Source organism: Eschrichtius robustus, chromosome 13 (genome assembly GCF_028021215.1).
Source record: "Eschrichtius robustus isolate mEscRob2 chromosome 13, mEscRob2.pri, whole genome shotgun sequence".
NCBI classification, from domain to species: domain Eukaryota; kingdom Metazoa; phylum Chordata; class Mammalia; order Artiodactyla; family Eschrichtiidae; genus Eschrichtius; species Eschrichtius robustus.
The window spans coordinates 106846785-106862310 of NC_090836.1; the positions used below are offsets into that span (position 1 = coordinate 106846785).

The following is a 15526-nucleotide window of genomic DNA, read 5'->3' on the forward strand; positions in this document are numbered from 1 at the left end:
TGAGCAGGGTGGGAGAGGTGAGGCAGGGGCAGGCAGGAGCCGGCAGAGGTTAAGGCTCAGTGTGAGGAAGATGGGGTGGGAGTTGGCTTGCTCAGGTGAGTGGGGATGCGGAGTGCACAGGAGCAGGGGGGAGGGCTGGGGTCAGCTAGAGGGGTGTGTCGGGGTGGGGAGGGAGTGGGGCTGGAGAGTGGGGAGAAGGAACCTCGGGTGGAGGGGTGTGGGGAGCCCCTTGTCCTGCTCCCCGTGCTGGGAGCTCCACCTTGGCCTGAGCCAAGCCCACAGTAGCCATTGAGACCCCATCCTCTGGCCCCAGAATCCTAACTGTCCTGTACCTTCCCACCTCCCTCCTTTGCTCTCGGGAACAGCGTGGAGAAGGCAAACGACGTCACTCTTCCGTTCGGTTTAATGACAAAATTAAGGCTGCTGGTCCATGTGCCTGTCGCTCAACGCGTGACTGTGGCTGCGAGCAGGTACTGTAACCCCTTCAAGAATCAGAAGTGGGCGCTACTCTGAAGAGTCAAACAATAACTGTCTTCTAGAATCTAGACATTGGGTCTTCAGTCTTTGTTACTGCATAACCCCTAAATGTTTTGAAAAACTGGGTACCACTTTTCATTTTGAAGTTTGTATGTTACATTTTCATCCTATATTTTGAAAAACTTGCAAAAGTTATGATTTCCAGAAAATTGTACATATTAACATTTAACATAAATGGTTACATCATTCTGTTAAATGATTCTCATGGATCTAAATACCGTATCAACTTTATGCCCATCAAAATCCTGTAAAAACACCTGAATAACCTTTTCTTTAACAAGCAAACCTTTAATATCACTTATAGAGTTCCTATTGCCATTTCTTGAACTATATTTCCAAAGCCTTTTTTGGTTACTTTATCAGGCACAGTCTGACACTGAGTTAAAATAAGCAAGACCTCAGGTTGGTGAAATAGGACCTCAAAACCTTCAGATAGAGGAGGTGAGACCACCTGAGATGAGAGAGAGAGAGAGAGAGAGAGAGACCTTGGACACTTATGTAAGGCAGAAGAGTCCTCCTGAAAGTCAAGTAGAAGAAACAAGTCCTGTGACACTCAGGTATGGGAAGTAAGAGATCCTAACAGATAAAGTATCTAAGAGCCCTGAAACGGACGGAGGGGAGATGAATCCTCCTTACACTCAGGGAGCGGAGAGGGAGACCTCCCGCCATGCAGTAGCAGAGAGAAAAATCTCGTGACACTCCAATAGTTGATATCTTTGAGACCTGATTGCATTTATATAAGGGAAATAAAACCTCCCACTTGGCAGGAAGGGAAATAATGAATATCAAACTCAAGTAAGGAAGTTAAATCATCCTGCTCCTCACTGGCGGGATAAGGCCTTGTCACTCCCTAGTAAATAAAGATGACATGTTCTGGCTTTGTAATAGGAGAGACAAGACCTTCTGACCCGCAGGGAGAGTATATCTGGGGACAGTCATGTGGACAAAATAACTTCCTGACAATGAGGTGTGTGAGAGGATGTCTCTGGACATTGGAGAGGAAGTGAGATGCCCTGACAATTAGGTAGAATAGATGGAAATGCCTGATACCCGGGGACAACGAAGCCTCGTGACACTCAAATAAGGAAGATGAGACATGCTTGCACTAAAGTAAGGGAGAGGAGACCCCTCGGTCACTTAGAGGGAAGAGGCAGGACCTCCAGACACAGAGCAGAAGAGATGAGGCCTGTCAGGTAGAGACGAGACCTCCCGACACTCAGGGCCTGTAAGACCTCCTTGCGCTCAAATGGGAGATAGAGATTTCATGACCCTCAGGTAGGGGAGATGAGACCTCCAGACATCCAGGAAGGGGAGAGAAAGACTTCAGACAGTCAGGGGGTTGAGAGGAGAGGTTTGGACACTTATGTAGAGGAGAGGAGACCTTGTGGTGCTCAGGTAGAGAAGATGTAAGCTCACGACATTCCAGAAGGGAGACGCCGGCCTCCTCAAGCAGGGGCTGGGAGACTTCCTGGCAGTCAAGTGGGGTTGCGAGAACCCCTGACACTCCAGTGTGGCAGTTGAAGCCTCGGAGTACTCATATAGGTGAGATGCAACCTCTTGACACTCAGATAGAGGATGTGAGACCTTTCGGTTCTCAGGTAGAGAAGATGAGACAAAGTGACACTCAGGTGGTGGAGTTGAGGCCTTTGGCCCTGAGGTGGAAGAAAAGAGACATCCTCACAGTCAGGGAGAGGAGATGACAGCTCCCTGATACTCAGGTAAGATATATGCGACCTGCTGGATGTTCAGTTGAGGGGGATGTGACCTCCTGAAGGTTACATGAAATGAGAAAGTAGGACACTTTGTCAGAGAAGATGCTTGGGTAAAGGAATCGAGATCGTCTGACAATCTGAAAACTCTTCATACCTGGAAAGAGGACATGAGGCGTGCTGACACTCGGGTAGGAGAGGTGGGACCTTGTGACACTCATATAGGTGGGGTGCAACTCCTTGGCATTCAGATAGGCCAGTTGAGACCTTATACTCAGGTACAGGAGCTAAGACTGCTCCTCCAGCAGGTAGAGATGCGACCTCCCCACACTCTTACAGGGGAGGTAAAACTTTTTAACATCCAGGTAGGTGAGGTGAGCATTCTCCTACTCTGGGAGGTGAGATGCTGTCTCCTGACATTCAGAAGAAACATTACTTCATGACATTCAGGTAACTGTGCTGAGAATTCCTGACACTCAGGTATAGGAGAGAACACCCTGCTGCACATGGCCCCAGGGAGGAGACCTGGAGACACTCAGGTAGAAGATACCGAGACCCTGTGGAGAGAAAGGTGGGCTTTGTAGTCTTAAGCTGGGTAAGTTCAAAATGGTCTTCAGAAAGTGTGCTGATAGCACACACTTGGAAGAGGGAAAGACAATTTCCCCCCGCAGTGTTAAGGGCCTGTCAACCTGTGGAGCCTCCCTCGAACCGCTGACATATTGCACCGTCTTGTCGCAGAGTGGCTCAGCTGCCCCTCAGTCTGTGAGTTGGAATGGGACTGTGGCTACAGCTTGCATGAGGGTCAGACCCCGAACCTGCACAAAGCTGGAACCTCAGATGGTGTGGGACCTTGGAAGATCACGGGAACTGAAGATCCTGGCCTTGGGACAGAGGGAGGGGGCTGCATGTGAACCCGCGTCGCCCTGGGGTGGGGGGAGCCTGTGCCGGAAGTTGGGAAGTCACTTCAGCATGAACCGGTTGAGCTAAAGGGCTCCTCCTGCCTGGCCTGACTGCTGGAGGGTGGGGGGTGGGAGGTCACTCTGCTGATTGGTCAGAAGGCCGTGGAGCTTTGTGAGGTCACTGGGCTTCCAGGCCAGGCTGGGGTAGGAGTTTGGTAGAGATGTTGCCAACTGCCGTTCTGCTGGTCTTGGCTGTGTCTGTGGTCGCTAGAGATAACATCACGTGTGAGTAAGTGTCACAGACACCTGGGGTGGGGAGGGTGTCTTCTGAGTAACAGACCCCACCCAGACTCCCTGTGTCCAGGGCTCTGGAGGAAGCCAAGCTGGGGCCTCAGCAGTCCCTCGGGTCTCACAGCGCCTGTTACCCACATCCCCAACCCAGACCATCCCTGCTCCCAGCATCCTCAGCCCAGAGCCCCCAGGGCCCCAGACGTCCATGGTTTCCTCCAGAGACTGACTCCTGGGGCCCTGCAGCACACAGGCCTGTGCTCCCTCCCCGCCCAGTGACTGACTTCACTGCCTCTTGAACGGGAGTCTTGATTCTCAGGAGCTCCTGTCCTCCCACAGACACTGGGATGCCCCCCGCTGAGGCTGACCCCAAAGGCCCCAGGGTGTCGTCAGGCGGTACCTCTGGGACCTCCACGTGTAGCATTCCCAAGCCCCCAAGGTACCCCGCAGTGCCAATGACTGCCAAACTCCCACCAGCGACACAGAGCCCTGACCTTCCCCCTCTGGACCGCTCCCGCCCCAGTGTGCCCCACTCCCCTGGGGGTCACTTTATCGACCTGCGGCTGCTCTCCTCCTACAACTGTGCAACCCAACCCTGCAGCCCCAGGACCCGCTGGCTCTTCCCGGAGTCTCCCACACAAGATGACCCCCCTCCGCTCCCACCTTCAGCCCCCCCCTCTGACTAGGGATCTCCCATACTTCTAGGGCCCTCACAGCCTGTCCTAGCTACCCGTGGCCCCCTCTGTCCCCACCTGGTGACCACACGCACAAGACCCGAGAAATGCCGCCCCTGGAGTATTTCCTGGAGCCCGTGGCTTCCTGTCCCATCACAGCCGCCACAGCGCCACTGCTCAGCCGTCCCCCTGGATCCCACACCCTCGAGCTGCCCCTGCTTTCCCAGGACCCCAGCTCTTCCCCGCTGTGACCAGCCCCACGCCGCTCTCCCCCCCGTTGTGGAGGCACGAGGAAAGGCTGGCCTATTCCTGATTCGAACTGTGCCCGTGGTCTCTCCTCAGCGGCCCCTGCGGGTCACGGTTCAGGCAGAACCAGCAAGGGGGCACGCGCATCATCGGTGGGCAGGCCGCGGCGCTCGGGGCCTGGCCCTGGATGGTCAGCCTCCAGATCTTCACGTACCACAACAATCGGCGGTACCACGTGTGCGGGGGCACCTTGCTGAACTCCCACTGGCTGCTCACTGCTGCTCACTGCTTCCGGAACAAAAAGTATGTGCGGGAACACGCAGAGGGGGTCTTCAGAAAGGCTCTTCTCAGAACTGGGCGTTCTCCAAGGGTCTGTGTGCCAGGGAAACCTGAGGCTTTGGGCCCAGTGGTAACCAGACGGCGGGGGTGACCCGACCCACACCCGCTGGGGATGGGGTGCTCCAACGGTCACGGTCACTAGCCAATCCACAGCGAGGGTGACCTGGCTTACCTCTGTGCCCACAGAAAAGTTACCGACTGGAGGCTGATTTTCGGAGCAAAGGAAGTTGTGTGGGGAAGCAATAAGCCAGTGAAGCCACCACTGCAGGAGAGATACGTTGAGAAAATCATCATTCACGAGAAATACTCCCCGGGTTCAGAGGCAAACGACATTGCTCTCATGAAGATCACCCCTCCTGTTCCCTGTGGGCACTTCATTGGACCAGGCTGCCTGCCCCAATTTCGGGCAGGCCCACCCAGAATTCCCCAGACATGCTGGGTGGCTGGCTGGGGATTCTTAAAAGACAATGGTGAGTAGCGGCAGGGAGAAATGCTGGTCACCCCCTCGGCGGTCCTTGAGGTGAAGGGGAAATACGTGGACGCCTGCCCTAGCCCCACCCAGGCCCCAGCGCGGTGCTGTGAGTGGGTCCTGCCGCCGTCCCCTTTCACAGCCAGAGAAACAGAGGAGAGTTCCCTGTCCAGGGCCCCTCACCGGCGGCTGGTGTGCCCCCCCGGGAGAGGCTGATGGCAGGCACAAGGAGAACCTTGGCGTCTTTAGCATGGGGTCGAGGCTGTGCCTGGAGCCCCGGGGTGAGTTCTGGAAGCGGGGGATGCGCCCCGACGCAGCACTTGGAGAAGGGCTTTAGACCGAGTTTCCCTCTCTATCTGTATATGGAAGGGCCAGGGCACGTGGTCTCCAAGCTCTGCGGCTCCCGAGCCCCGCCCTTCTGCCCTAGTGCCATCTCTGCTCCCCATGCTTGCCGGCCGTCCATCCTGCCCAGCCGTTACTGCACGTGTCCTCTGGGGACCGGGAGAGGGGCTGGTGGCGGGTGTGGCTTTCTGCGGGTCAGCGACGGGCAGCAAGTTTCTGCTAGCGGGGCGAGACGGAGTAGGACAGGCCTCTGCTGGTGAGCCACCCTTTCAGCTTTCTGTTGGTGTGTGCGTGAGTCTTCACCCAGTCACATTAGGGATGTGACGATATGATTGAAATTAACTTAGCTTTCAATCTCTTTTGTTCATTGATAATGGAAAATCTGGGATTCCTAATTCAAGGCAGTTCAATCATTTGGGGTTTAAAGCTCAGTATTTTTTTCTTTTTTTGGTAACAAAAATCGGTAATTTTGGATTCTTCCCTTAACTCTTCTTCTCCTCTCTCAAAGTTTGACCTTAGTTTCTGATAAGATTGCCACCTATGCTGTCCCTCGGGGAAGGGCATCTCCTCCCAGTCACCTTTGCTTTCACTGGCCTTTGCTGACTCACAACCTTTCCTCCCTGGCCTGGGGTGTCAATCCCTGTCCGGCTGTTGGTGTCCGTGGCTCTGCCATGATCTCTAGAGCAAGTACACACTTTCTTCTTGTCTCATCCCCTGGCCTGCCCTGCTCTGCCCACCCGTCTGACCTTGTCCTTAGCCTTTGGGGGTTCTTGCGGTCCCTGGGAGGCTGATCTCAGAGTTTCCATCCAATGACCGCCCCCCTGCCCCGCCAACCCCACCTCTGCTGTCCTTTTGCTCAGGAGAACTGTGGGCTCCCACCTATACCCTGGACGTCACGAAAGACCTATTTTGTTCTAGAATCACCTTAAATTTAATGAGATTTCTATCCTTTTTTTTTTTGCAAACACATCCCCCACCTTTAAGGCCAAGTCTTAGAGAAACCCCCAGCCTCCTGTGATATTCCTTCCGACCTTTCTTTTTCTTGACCTACCTCTTCCTTGAACTCAGATGCTTTGGGGCTGGAAGAGCACTTTTGGGAATCGGCCTCTTTTTCCATTGAATGTTTAGCTCCTGCAGGCTTTTTTGGCATTTGATGTTTAAAGCCAAGGTGCTGGGACTGAGAAAACTCTTCTGTGTTTCAGGACACCTGGCTCTTAACAATGAATCTCATGGCTTTCAAGACTGTGGGCTCTGCCATAGATTTAAAAGGTCACCTTAATGGCCAACAAGCCAGGCTTGCCATTGTTATTTCCGTGTTACCCCTACCCGAAGGGCAGTGCATGTACAAAACCCTCATTGCTGCTTGGATGGGTAGGAAAGGTGGGGGCTAAGGAGATTGGAAGCATAACCAAAGCCACGCAAACATGCATTCGGCAGCCATCTACTGAATGCTTGCTGTGCCTGCCCCACCCACAGCGCTCCATGGGGCGCCTGCCTTCCCTCTCGGCCTTCAGAGCCATGCTCCGGGTCTGCCCCTCCGACAGGTCTGATCTGGCAACTCCGCATCTGTACTGCACACGACGTTCAAGCCCACTGGGCTGTGGCTGGGCTATGGGTGCTGCTGTGGCAGGGCCAGTGGAACCCTCCTGTCTGTGGGACCACGTGATGCAGAGCGGACCGTCGCATCGGCTCTTGGGCTCCAAGCCAGATGCAATGGATCTGGCTGCTCCAGCCCCAGCACAGGCTGGGCCTTTCTTAACCCCTGGTCATGGCCGAGCATCTGAGGCAATAAAGGAAGCTCTGACGTGGCCTCAGGGGTCATTTCAACCCCCCGTGCCCCTGACAGGTCTGCCTGTGTGTGGAGGCCCTGCCATAGCTCTGCTATCTCCACATCTCAAAACAGATACGAGGCACATGGGGAGGGACTCATCAGACCAAGTCCAGCAGGTCCTGTCCACACCCGGGTGGAGGGTAAGAAGCAGGGGGGTGGCCTGTAGCCAGAACGAAAGGCGTGGCCTGGACTTGAGTCTAGAGAGGAAAACCTGGGTGTGGATCCAAGCCGCACCAGGCCCCTGCCGTGACCTTGGCAAGGGGTGCTCCAATCTCCTGGTTGGAGAAAAGGGGAATAACCATCCCTAACTCGTGAGGTGGCTGTGAGGAGTGAATGGGACGAAGCCTGTGTGATGCATAGTGAGTGCTCAGCGCACCCTCAGTGTAATTGTTAACGTCCCCTCTGTAACCATCATCTACCGTTAATGTACGCAACTCTCCAGCTGTATCCGTCCAGCCTCCATCTGCCGTCTGCCCACCGTCCACCTCCTTTCTCTCCTCCTCTCTCCTCCACCTCCATCTCCTGCCTCTCCTCTGCTCTTCCAGCTGTGTGTTTTCTTCCCTTCAGGAGTGGGTACGGAGAGGCCGGGGGCATTGACTTGCATGGATCTTAGGTTCAAATAGAGCATTTCAGGACGACGGGGTTTTAGTGGAGGGAGGAAGGCAGGGCTTTCCCAGAACACGTCTTCTGTGATCACTGACCACTGAGTCGCCTGGCTGTAGCCCCCAGGACATCACCTATACTGCAGGAGGCACGTGTGGACATCATCGACCTCGACTTATGTAACTCGACCATGTGGTACAATGGGCGCATTCGTTCAACCAATGTGTGCGCAGGGTATCCTGAAGGCAAGATTGACACCTGCCAGGTAACTTCCCTTTGGGTGCCCAGGCCCTTGCGGACACCTCTTTTTTGGATCCCCGAGCAAATTTCCCGGGTCCCGTCTTCCAGCATCTGCAGTCACAATGAGCTTGGGAGGTGACACCCACCAACTGCCCCTACAAAGAATCAATCACCATTTGTAGAACTTTATCCCACCCTAACGCAGAGATCATATCATCCAAACACTGCTCCAAAGAGAATGCTTACCTCTCTTCACCAGAATGCAAAACAGTCACATCCACTTGTACACACATGCTGACGTACGCACGTAAAGCCACGTGCACAGGCACACGCGTTTGCTCCTCTCGCCTCCTCACCGCGAGGAAACCCATGACAATCCCCACCCTCCTCACATCCCCGAGCAGCTGTTGGTGCACCTCAACTTTACCACAGCTGCCTGTGTTTACGGCAGCAGGGAAACATACGACTGCAAAAATGCCTCCCAGAGTCTATGACCCTTCTGGGCAGGGAAAGTGGCTCCGGCAGAGAGTGACTTCTGTGTCCTTCTGGGCAGGGGGACAGCGGCGGGCCTCTCATGTGCAGAGAGAGCGTGGAAAACAGCTACGTGGTCGTGGGAATCACAAGCTGGGGGGTAGGCTGTGCCCGAGCTAAGCGCCCCGGAGTCTACACGTCTACCTGGTCCTATCTGAACTGGATTGCTTCCAAGATTGGTTCTAACGCTTTGCACATGATTCAGTTGCCCACCCCTCCCCCTCCTTCTACTCCAGCACCCCCCGCTAAACCCACCTCCACTCAGCCTTCTATTCGCCCACCTTGGTACTTCCAACAACCTCCTCGACCACCTCCCTCCCAGAGCCCCGCTGCAGTGGCCAGACCCCAACCCACAGCTCCACCGCCCCCCCCTCCTCCACCGCCCCCCCCTCCTCCACCGCCCCCCCCTCCCCCACCACCACCCCCTCCCCCTCCCCCACCGCAACCTTCCACTAAACCTCCCCAAGCACTTTCTTTTGCCAAGCGACTACAGCAGCTCATAGAGGCCTTGAAGGGGAAGGCCTTTTTTGACAGAAAGGGCACTTATGAAATGGAGACCACAGACATCCCAGAGCAGCCTGCCTCCTCCTGATCTGACCCCCTTCTCAACGGACCCAGTGAACCCCTCGCTCCTGAGGAAAAAAAGACGAAATAAATGATTATAAATACAAATATAAATATATATTCATAAAGAGATGCTTTCTGGACTTCTTCCTATCTGCCCTCCCCAACTCAATCCCTCATCTCATCTACCTTGCCTCCTCCGTTCACCGCCCGACAAGTTGGAATTGCTTGTATTAATGATGTCAGTTGTGGTTCTTTTTAAATCTTGATTTTAAAAACTAGAACAAGGTGACCTGGGGCTGTGGTCCAGGTAATCATTTAGCGTTTAGTGTCTCTGCATATTAAATCGACGGGCCTCCCAGCTCCTGTGAGGTGAGCTGACTGGAAATGAAGGGTGTGCGCCCAAGTCTGCTGGAGGCCATGCTCTCCTGGTGGTGTGAAGAGACAGACCCACGAGAGGACTCTGTCCTTAGTTTGTTTCTTCTCTCCTCCTTGAGGCGGAAAATTCTGCCCTGGGCCTGTGATCTGTAGCTGACACTTGGGTCTCCTTCCTGGAGGGACAGGGCTGAGCTCAAGGAACCCTCCGATGGGAGCCTGCAGAGTCTAGGCGACGGGTTCTTGCATACCATCTGCAAACTTCCCATGCACGTGGCTATAACCTAATCCCCTTCTTCTATTTTCACTGTTCATATTACTCTTTGACTTCCTTTTTATCATTTATCAAATACAGACATTTCCATATTAGCACATATGGACCCCTTCTCTAACTATGCTCCACAGTATGGGCATTTATGAGCCACAGTGTCACGTTTCCTTCCTAGGAGGGAATTTCCAGTCTTCCATTTTAGCTCCCCCTCAATGTGCACATTTCCCCACATCTGGCTCATAACAAATTCATCCATCCTTGCCAATCTAATGGATGTTTTAATTTTCATTTTTAAAATTATGAATGAAGCTGTTTATAAGTGAAGTGAGACTCTTTGATCGGCCTTCATGTCCCTGTGGATACTCTGGCCCTGAAAATGGCTCACAGATCCTGGCGCAGAAGCCCCTGCCCACAGCGACAGGAGGAGCAGGGAAGAAATGGGTAAAAGCTGAACCAACACCGAAGGGCATCCAGGCATCCAAGGACTATGCTCGCTCTTGCCCTGTGGGATCGTGAGGCAAATGATAAGGATTCTCAAAGAAATAAAATTCATAATGAATCTTATTGCGAGGAAGAATAACAGAAAATGATGAAACGGTGGCTAAACCTGCACATGGTAAAACTCTGACGCTAGAAAACCGGGCATGTCAGGAATAAAAGATGTACAATGATGACTCTTAAAGGGGCAGAAGTTCTAGTTGTGAATTTGATCAGTATATGAAATCTAAACATATTTGCAAGGAAAAAAAAAAACTGATCCCAATGAATATAATTGTAGTAAATTTTAAATGGAAGTGGAAAAATAATGGAGGTAATTCATTTTTAATGTGTAGAAAACCGATCAAGAAACAGAAGTTAGCTTATTGGGGTTTTCTGCAGAAACTACATTCTTGGTAAAGAATCATCAATGACCTGCTCTGGTCACTACAGATGAGTCTTTGTATGGACACGTGCTTTCAGTAGTGGAACGGCTGGGTCGTGAGCTTCGGTGGGTGTGAGTTGTGTCCTATGACTACACCCACAAAACCAGCAGCACAATCAATACAGTGAACATATCTGTCACTCCCCAAAGTTTCCTTGTGGCACTTTGTAATCCCTCCAGCCCTTTCCTCCCCGGCTCCAGGCAATCTCTCATCTGCTTTTTCTCACTATAAAGTTACATTTCTAAGGATTTTATACAAATGGAATCACACATCAAGTACTTTTTTGGTCTAGCTTCTTCACCTAGCATAATCATTTTGAGATTCATCTATATGGTAGTGTGTTCAGCAGTTTATTCCTTTTTATTGCTGAGTATTTCATCATATGGCTATACTACAATTTATTTTTCTGGTCACTGTTGATGGATGTTTGGTTATGTTAAATGAAGCAGCGATAAGCATTCACACACAAGTCCTTGTATGGACACACGCTTTCACATCTCTTGGCTGAGTATGTGTGGAACGGCTGGATCGTATGGTAGGTGCATGTTTAGCATCTTTAATAACTGCCGAAGTGTCCTCTCCAAATGGTGGAAACACTTCGTGTTCCACCAGCAGTGAGGAGAGTTCCAGTTCTCAAGCTCCTCACCAACACCTGGTATGGTCAGCCTTCTAATTTTAGCCATTCTGATAGGTGTGTGGTAATATTTCATTTGTGGAATTTTTTCCATGAACAAGTGTAGTTTATGAATAAGTTTAAAGCATTCTGAATGAATACAGCTAAGAGTTCTTATCAGTAATGTAATAGGGCAATAACTCTTGATAGTAACAAACGTGGAAGGACTCCTAGGGAAAGAGGTAGGTAGAGAAAAAAAGGCGTAAAATAAATTTATCCAAGCAGAATTTGGAGTTTTCGAGCATCACAAACATCAATGGAAAACTGAAAGATATACCGCTAGGAGCAGTTCACGGCACAACTTCTCCATTAAACTCCAGCTAATATTTCTGTTGCACTAATTCCAGAAGCAACCTGCTTAAGAAATGGGACGTCTCTTTCTTATACAAAGATGTTCCGAAGTATCCAATCTCTCAGAACCTCTCTGGCTGCTGATGTTACTACATCCAAATAACAATATATTTAAAACAAAATCCTCAGATGTTCTATAATGCTATACATTCTTCAAGGTGAACAAAAGTGTGTTCAAGTCTCAATTAATTTGCCAGGTTAAATTAAAAATAACATCCAAGTAGGTCTTAATTCATTACACTCATGCATCTACTACACAAAATATACAAAAACTATCTTGTGAGCTAAAATCTTCTAGATATGGCGCTAAACTCAAAGGTTACATTCGGTGCTCTTTATGACATCATCTTTGTTCCAACATGAGTTTTTTAAAAAAATAAGTGTTGAAAGGAAGCTTCAAAAGCCATTCAGTATATCCCTTAAATTTAAAATTTTTTATTTTCTTAAAAATAAAGATTTCAGGGGCTTCCCTGGTGGCGCAGTGGTTAAGAATCCGCCTGCCAGTGCAGGGGACACAGATTCGAGCCCTGGACCAGGAAGATCCCACATGCCGCAGAGCAACTAAGCCCGTGCACCACAACTACTGAGCCTGAGCTCTAGAGCCCGCGAGCCACAACTACTGAGCCCACGTGCCACAACTACTGAAGCCCGGGTGCCTAGAGCCCAGGCTCCGCAACAAGAGAAGCCACCACAGTGAGAAGCCTGCGCACCGCAACGAAGAGTAGCCCCCGCTCACCACAACTAGAGAAAGCCCGCACGCAGCAGCAAAGACCCGAAACACAGCCAAAAATAAATAAATAAAATAAATAAATTTATTTAAAAAAATAAAGATTTCAAATAGAAGACTTCATGACAATTCCTGCTCAAGAAGTTCTTAGATCTCAAACTTTTCACACTGCAATTTTTTTTTTTTTTTAATAAAAAAGATCCTTATTCCCTCCTTTTCTGTCCTCACTGGAAATGGAGAACAACTTATCATATTACTTCTTACTTTGAGTCCTTTAATAAAAGTCACAATAACAAGACATTAAACCATGTCAACAGCTTTTTCCTCTCCAGAGCAAAATGGTCTTAACTTTTTGAACTTTTTCTCAGAGGTCTTATTTTACAATCTGTATTTCATTTCTTTTTATTTCTCCTGTATCTCCTTCCGAGTTCCCATAGGCCCCTAAGACACAACATGCTAGCAGGGACTGAATTAGTGAAAGGGATACTTTTTCTCACCTCCTAAAACTAGGTCTCTTTTTAGTGTTTACTAATAAAGGAAAACAATTGACTCATTATCTGCTCATATAATAACAGATAAGCACAAGTCAGCAACTTGCCCACAGTCAGTTTGTTCCTACTTTTGGGTGGTAAGTAGGTTTGCCCTCCCCAAGAAGCATTTCCTCTGCGGCCTTACTGACCTTTCTGTTGTGTGTTTGTTTTTACTGCTAATTTCCAACATATGCTTTGATCTTGCCCCACTCATTATTTCTTTTTCCCCAAACTCTAGAAAATTGAGCTTTGATATGTGCGATCAAGGAGAATTCATTCATTCCCGTGATATTATTCCTAGAGAGAAAGATAAACAATGCAGAGCCCAGGGCTGGGACTTGCTGGCTACCACCTGTGTCTCTCCTGGCTGGCCTGGGCACTGAATTTATCCTGTTAGCCAAGTGTTGAGCACTACGTTAAGCTCTTGCTAAACGTCATGCTCGGACAGACTCCAGAGCTTGGCTGCAATCAAATGATTCCTCAGTCTATATACTTGGGGAATTTGTAAGATTTCTGTTCATTTTAATTTTGGATTTTTAAATTTTTGAGATAAGAATCCAAGCTTCTAACTTTTCACCTTGATTAAGATGACTTAAATCTTGCGTTATATTAAAGCACTCAAATAAAACTATGCTCTCCATAGAGAGTAACCATCAAGACGTGGCTTAGTGACGATGAACGGGCTGTTGTATCTTTTCAGCTCCACTTTGTTCTTCAGTCACTGAAACACGAATATCAAGCCAAATATACATATTTTCCACATACAGAGTATTATACCACTTTGTAAAATAGAGGCCATTTCCTAAATGACAATCTACATTCTTAAAAGCAAGTAAAAATTTCTACATATTTCTTCTTCAGTGCAAAGCCTTTGAAAACAAACTCATTCAGAAAAGTGGTGCTTTACGTTTGGCTAGCTGTCTATTACCTAAGTCATACAAGACACAGCTATGAGAAAGTAAAGAAGGAAAAAATTAACAATAGTGGCAATATAATAATTTGAAAATTATATTTGGATTATATGCATTCAACCAAATGTTAGCTGATAGCTGCAACAAACCAAACCATGATTTAATGAACACTCTAATCAGTTCAAACTTTATATTATTATTATTTTAGGAAATAAATTCTCTTATACTACTGCTCTCTCCTATAGGTAATTTGTTTAGTATGATTACATTCAAGGCCTTGTGATTGTTACCTCTTAAACTATACCACGTGTGTTTAAGTATTCTGTGAACTATGTAGGACAGAATATACTTTAAGATTAAATAGCACTTCTCTATTAAGTCTTTTTTCAGAAGACTGCAGGATCAACCAAAAATGACCTTCCAAAATTTTTTTTCCACGTTAAAAATCATAAATGGTTCTTATATGATCAGAAATTTTGTACAGGTCAGAAAAATGTTACAATAAACTGGAGCTTTAGTGTTTCATAATACCTAAAATCTGTTTATTTCTTAGTAACATTAGCATAAATCTACTTACAAAAATATAATTCAGAAGTTAGACTTCTAAATAAATTCCAGCTCCTTTCTCAGCTCTGATTTTTTTTTTCTTTACTTAAATCAGCAAACCCATTTGATAAAGAGGTGGAGCACCTAAATAGTTCAAAAGATTTTTCTCAAGCTGCCTAAAAATTAACTGATTAAATCACATTCAATGCAGGAACATCATTTCAGTTCACACCAGACCCTGAGAAGGTTCCAAGAAATTCGACAAGAACAAAGCCACCAGGAGTGTTGCCTATTGTTTTATGTTCAGTAAACATCAGGATTTTAAAAATATACAATAAATGTATACTGCACCAAGAGCATCTTCAACAGAGGTGCTGAAACCACATATAGAAGTGCTAAATGCCCTACTGCAGATATTCTAATTTGTAAATAAATACCTGTGATGTAACAATAACACGTTTCCACAGTGATCTGGGAACAGTGCCATTTTCTTGCCAATTTAATGGATTAATTTCCTTAACTAACTCTACAATTAAATACATAACACATGCTTCTTTTAAAAATGTGCTATGGGGACTTCCCTGGTGGTCCACTTGTTAAGACTCCACGCTCCTAATGCAGGGGCCTGGGTTTGATTCCTGGTCAGGGAACTAGATCCCGCATGCCGCAACTAAAAGAGCCTGCATGCCGCAACTAAAAAGGTACCGCGTGCCACAATGAAGACCTTGCACCCAGCAACGAAGATCCCATGTGCGGCAACTAAGACCTGGCGCAGCCAAATAAATAAATAAAATGTGCTATACACAATTACAAGACACTGGAACTAAGCTTAATCACACTTTAATTAGTAAACTCACTTTTGTTATGTTTTTGTTAAAGGAAGAACAATGTGTTGCTATGATACTTCTAATGTAATGACTTTTGTTCAAGATTATGAAAAGTTTGAA

The 15526-nt window shown here is 48.5% G+C and overlaps 1 protein-coding gene across 1 annotated transcript; it reads left to right on the forward strand.

Moving 5' to 3' along the window:
* The first annotated feature begins 3363 nt into the window (after positions 1–3363).
* ACR (acrosin) lies at positions 3364–9300 on the forward strand. The gene is made up of 5 exons (XM_068561624.1): positions 3364–3434; positions 4450–4656; positions 4879–5162; positions 8057–8202; positions 8731–9300. Exons 1-5 carry the CDS (start codon positions 3367–3369, stop codon positions 9298–9300), a joined length of 1275 nt encoding a protein of 424 aa, XP_068417725.1. The 5' UTR covers positions 3364–3366.
* Positions 9301–15526: the final 6226 nt, after the last annotated feature.